This window comes from Macrosteles quadrilineatus, unplaced genomic scaffold (genome assembly GCF_028750875.1).
Source record: "Macrosteles quadrilineatus isolate MER2022 unplaced genomic scaffold, UCM_ALF_1.0 Scaffold_2__2_contigs__length_208266976, whole genome shotgun sequence".
Classification (NCBI taxonomy): domain Eukaryota; kingdom Metazoa; phylum Arthropoda; class Insecta; order Hemiptera; family Cicadellidae; genus Macrosteles; species Macrosteles quadrilineatus.
The window spans coordinates 148,520,659-148,525,591 of NW_026542595.1; the positions used below are offsets into that span (position 1 = coordinate 148,520,659).

Sequence of the window (4,933 nt, forward strand, 5' to 3'; positions counted from 1 at the left end):
TTAAATTTAATTAAATCTTTGAAACCGAATTTGATAAAAATAACAATGTAATCTTGATTTCTTTATTCTGACAGAATAGAGTAGGCCTACTTTCAATTCATCAACTTCCTACAGAGGTAAAAAATAATCTAAGAAATTAATTAGGTATTAAAAGGATGTAGGCTACATAAAACTAAAATGTTGTGCCTTATTTGCCTGTATTAGTATTGTAATAGTGATATAATACTGTTTGGGGAGTTCTATTATTCCAGTTTCTATACTTTTATATATTACTGGTTTATAATTAAAGGTAAATCATTAGAAGGTCTATACTTTCTTTATCCCTCATCTCTAGTTATTATGATTTTCTCTTAACACGTTCGCTGCTGGCGTTGTATTTTTACAACGTGCCTACCCGGCGCCAGGAGCTAGCGTTGTACATATACAACGCTGTGTCATTGTTGTTTAACGTTTCCATGGATCAGCCAGCTTGTCACGAGCGTCCTATATTTCTTTGCAGCTCGTGGGGACGTACTTTTCTGACAATAAAAAGTATAGTTTCCCAAAATCCCCACCAGGGTCGTTTAGAACAGGGCTTTGTCCCCACCTCTTTTCTGCTAGATAGCGACACTACTTTACCGACTGCAACCTGGGTAACGCTACTATCTATCAGAATCGCTTGGTACTATGTCCAAAGCCAGTTTTATTGCAGAACATTGCCATCCAGTATAACTACTGTTGTTTTTACTGTAAATCAGTGTGTCGGCAGCAATGTTTATGCAGCGATAAGCGTTAGTTCAGCTCCTGGCGCCGTCCCGGCATCTAGCTGTCAGCAGCGAACGTGTTAAAAAAGATTGTTGCATCTAACAAACAATACTTTTTCTAGGGATCAGTCTAGAAAAATGTTACATTTATTAGTTTGAAGACAATAGTTAGTTTTAAAACTTAAGTAATCTATGATTATACCTAAGTTATAAAGTGGTTTTATTTACCACCAAAGCATTTATTGGTAAAATAAGAAACTGTGTTATTAACAAAAATTTATTGGTGTAGATACCTGCTTTGTTGTAATTCAAATTAATTGATGCTATTTTTTAAATTAGATTCGTTTTCGTGTGTATGTGATTTGATGACCTTCTGATGAAATAATCATGACATCCTTTGCTGCCTGAAGATGACTTCTTGAAAGTTGATACTAGTTGCGGCATAGCAAAAATTTGGATTACATTGAAGCAGGTATTTACACCAATTCTTATATTCAATGTTATACGGAGGCTAACATCAAAATGAAAACATTTTAAAGTCCTTCCGAAAGGCCTCAATCATTGTCAAAGGAAAGCTTGGAAGTTAAGTATTTGAATACAAACTTGGTCAGGTCTCCTGGTTAACTTATGAGTGGACCAGTCTTTGGCATAACTAAAGCAGGGGTTAATTGACCTGATTTCGTTAGGCCTACACTAAACCCTGAAATTCTATGGCGAAAATCAGTGCTGCTGGTGATGTTTTTGGGAAGGTGACGAGGCAGGGAAGTCGGAATATTTTTCCAACCATAAAAGTGGGGACATTCTTAACTGTACTGTCTTTTCGATATGAGGCCTCACCATATTTAAAAAGGATTTGTTTCAAGTAAATGGAGAAAATCATGGGTGTCTTACTCAAGAAATTCTGGAGGGGTCTTGTTGCTCTGGTGAGCAGGTAGGAAAACATTCATAGGGAGATCGGGAACATGCGTTTGAAAACATGTGTAATCCCTGCTTTAGTGGGAGAGGCTTACCTAAAACTATATACCGTGTACATATGTCTCAGCTACAAAGGTTGACGAGATGGGAAGACTTTTGGCAAGTTTCTGATCTGGCATTGTGCTACCTTTGAACTAAATTCTACTATGTGTGTACAGTATTCACTGGTAAATTTTAATGAATGTTGTGTTTATAAAATGTGGAAAAATACAAAAATAGGTTAGGCATGTTGAAATTAAAAGTTAAACATACAAATCTAGTTTAGCAGTAATCGGTGGTGTAGTGGAGCAGGGACGGCGTTCCCACTCTGCTTTTTCCAAAGAACGAGAGAAAGATATTGGAAATAGGCGACCCATATTTTTTCTATGACATGTAATAATTGTAGCCTACAGAGGTCTGCGAGTTGTTTAATGCCTTTAGAAATCAATATTAACCTAATATAAGTTATTTTGAATAACCAAAGAAGGAAACAGGTTATTGGTAAGAATGCTTAAATACAAAACTTAAAAATCACAGGACTTTATTAATATGTAAAACACACTAATAACAACTAGTTCAAACATTCAGAGTTGCCTAGCTTAGCTGAAACTACCAACAAGAGCTTAGTTTCATCTCAAGTTAGGTATATAAGCCAGCTAAAGGGCTAAGTAATGGCAACTAATTAAATTGAAAATATAAAAAAAACTAATTTGAAACATAAAATAAACAACATGGGGCCTAACTTCTAACTAAGTTAAGAAGCCCAAGCTCTGGCATATTTAAACTTTCGCCCATTAAGGGCAACTTCTCTTATTTTAATGATTTGTAGTCTTCAATCTATTTAAATGGTAGGCCTACAGTTCTTTGAAAATACATCTAAAAATATAAGACACATAAAACATTGTTAAAACATCTAAGAATGGCTACATAACTGTCAGTTGAAGGTCTATTTCAAAGCTGATGCACCAGAAATTATTTCAATCAGCTCTTTGGTGATAACAGATTGCCGAGTTCGATTGTACGTCAGTCTTAGCTTGGAAATCATATCTCCTGCATTCTTAGTAGCATTGTCCATTGCAGTCATGCGAGAAGCTTGTTCGCTGCAAGAATTTTCTTTCAGTGAGTAATACAGAAGTGATACAAAGGAAAACTCGAGGAAGCTATCAAGAACATCGGATTCCAACGAATCGTATGCCACTGCATTTGGTGCACTGAAAATTTCAGCTTCAGTATACAATGGGATGTGAGAAACTTTGTAAGATGCTATATTGTGAAATTTATTGAAATATATTTTACCTTCTTCAAAAGAGAGCTTTAGATCAAGTATAGCCATTGCTGTTTTTGAAGCATCCAAAAAGTTTGGTGGAAGACGTCCAATATCATTTGCTGATAATATGACATTCTGTTTATAGGCAAACTGCATTAACGCTCTCATTTTGTCCCCAATGCAAACTATTTTAGTTTTCCCTGGACTGGTTCCTAGCTCGTTTTTAATTGCCTTAGAGATTTGGGTATGAACAGCACCACATAGTCCCCTGTCAGAACTAATAGCAATTACAAGTTTTTCTGCTGCAGTAGAAGTCTGTTCTTTTGATTTAGAAACTTGAGCTCTTTCAAAGAAAATCTGTGTTCCTTTCCCATGAGGTCTGGCACCTTCAAGTTCTCTTTCAGCACGAGCAAATTTAGCTGCTGATACCATTTTCATAGATTTTGTTATCTTTTGAATATTACTTACAGATTTTAGCCTTGAAGATATGAGTTTGAGTGTAGCCATGATAATGATACAAATACAACACTGACTTGGTCGTGCACCGAATTCTAAGACCAGCGTCCACTCTAGGATTATGCAAGAATAGTTTAGTATGTCTCAGCCCTTATCCGCCCTCAATACGTAACTTACCGGTACTTTTAGTAACACTTTTCTACACGTCACAGCAACGTATGTTATTATTTTAAAAACTGAACAGCCACATTCAAAGATTAGTTTGTCTTTTTCTGATTGTTTCAATTCAAGTTATATTATTTTCAATTCAATTGTTTTTGTTTACGTCAATCATATGCCGGCCGACTTTAAATGCCAACGCCGCCGCTAGACAGCGAACTGGAGGGAGAGAGTAAGCGCAAGCAGGATGAACAAATTACAGTATCTCTGACACCATTGATTATAATACAGTACTGTCACGGTCACCTTTAACTGTACCATAGATAAAACCACTTACATTCTAGCAGACTAATTGATTAATTTTATTGATTATTAATCATTGTAGCTGCTAGACTTTGGCAACATTTATGTTTATAATTTTAATTTATGTAGTTTTATAGAATAATAAAATTGAGTTTGAATTTGTTAAAATCACAACTTGTTTATATGTGCTTCGTGTTTGTGACGTTTTGAGTACGCTTATGCCAACTTCATGTTCGGGGGAATAGGAGATTATGAAGTAACTGGGGACTTTTTAGAGGCTATATGGAGGATCATTTACAAGCCATTTAAAAAAATCCTGATCTTTGCCTATACATCTTTATACAAATGTCCTTGTCCTATACTATTGTCCAACTCCATAAACCTTTAAAATCCCCAACCATTTCCCATTTTCAAAATCACGTGAGATTTGCATCAAAACTCGGCCGCGCTCCCGACCCTAGTAGGCAGTACCGCGGGCTCGCTTCTCGTCCCCAGCGGTAGAACCTCGCGAATCCGTCACCTACGGGACCGGGAACCGGGAGCATGGTCGGAACTTGGAACAACAAAAAGGTCGGATTATCAGAGGAACGAGTTTATTGACATAATACCCCCACCGTAGCAAACCTGCCGACTGGGCGAATTTCCGTATGCCTGAATTTATTTTCCATTAAATCTATTGAAATAACATTAGATTTAACGAGAAGGCCTACCTAGGTTTGCTGCTACAGGGAAACTAATAAAGTGTGTTTTAGTAAAATTAATATCTTAGTATAAAATAAATAAATTTACGAAGTTTGATCAAAATATATCCATAAACAAACAAACTACAGCATTTTAAAATATTCTCCATAAGAATAACATGGGAATTTTAAATTTACAATTTTTGAATTTTCCCCGTTACCAACAACCGTACAAAACACTTTCATACACTAAATTATTTGTTTTTTATGCTGTTGTTCGCGAATTCATTCAAGTTTATCCCGCCTTGCACCTTCAAACCACATATACATGTATACAAACTTTTACGAATAGTGTTTTTGGCCTTTTAGGG

At 36.0% G+C, this 4,933-nt stretch overlaps 1 protein-coding gene across 1 annotated transcript; it reads right to left on the reverse strand.

The window, feature by feature from the left end:
- Positions 1–2,236: 2,236 nt before the first annotated feature.
- Positions 2,237–3,744, reverse strand: LOC128985457 (ATP synthase subunit gamma, mitochondrial-like). Its single transcript, XM_054404947.1, has one exon. It carries the CDS (start codon positions 3,469–3,471, stop codon positions 2,644–2,646), a length of 828 nt encoding a protein of 275 aa, XP_054260922.1. The 5' UTR covers positions 3,472–3,744; the 3' UTR covers positions 2,237–2,643.
- Positions 3,745–4,933: the final 1,189 nt, after the last annotated feature.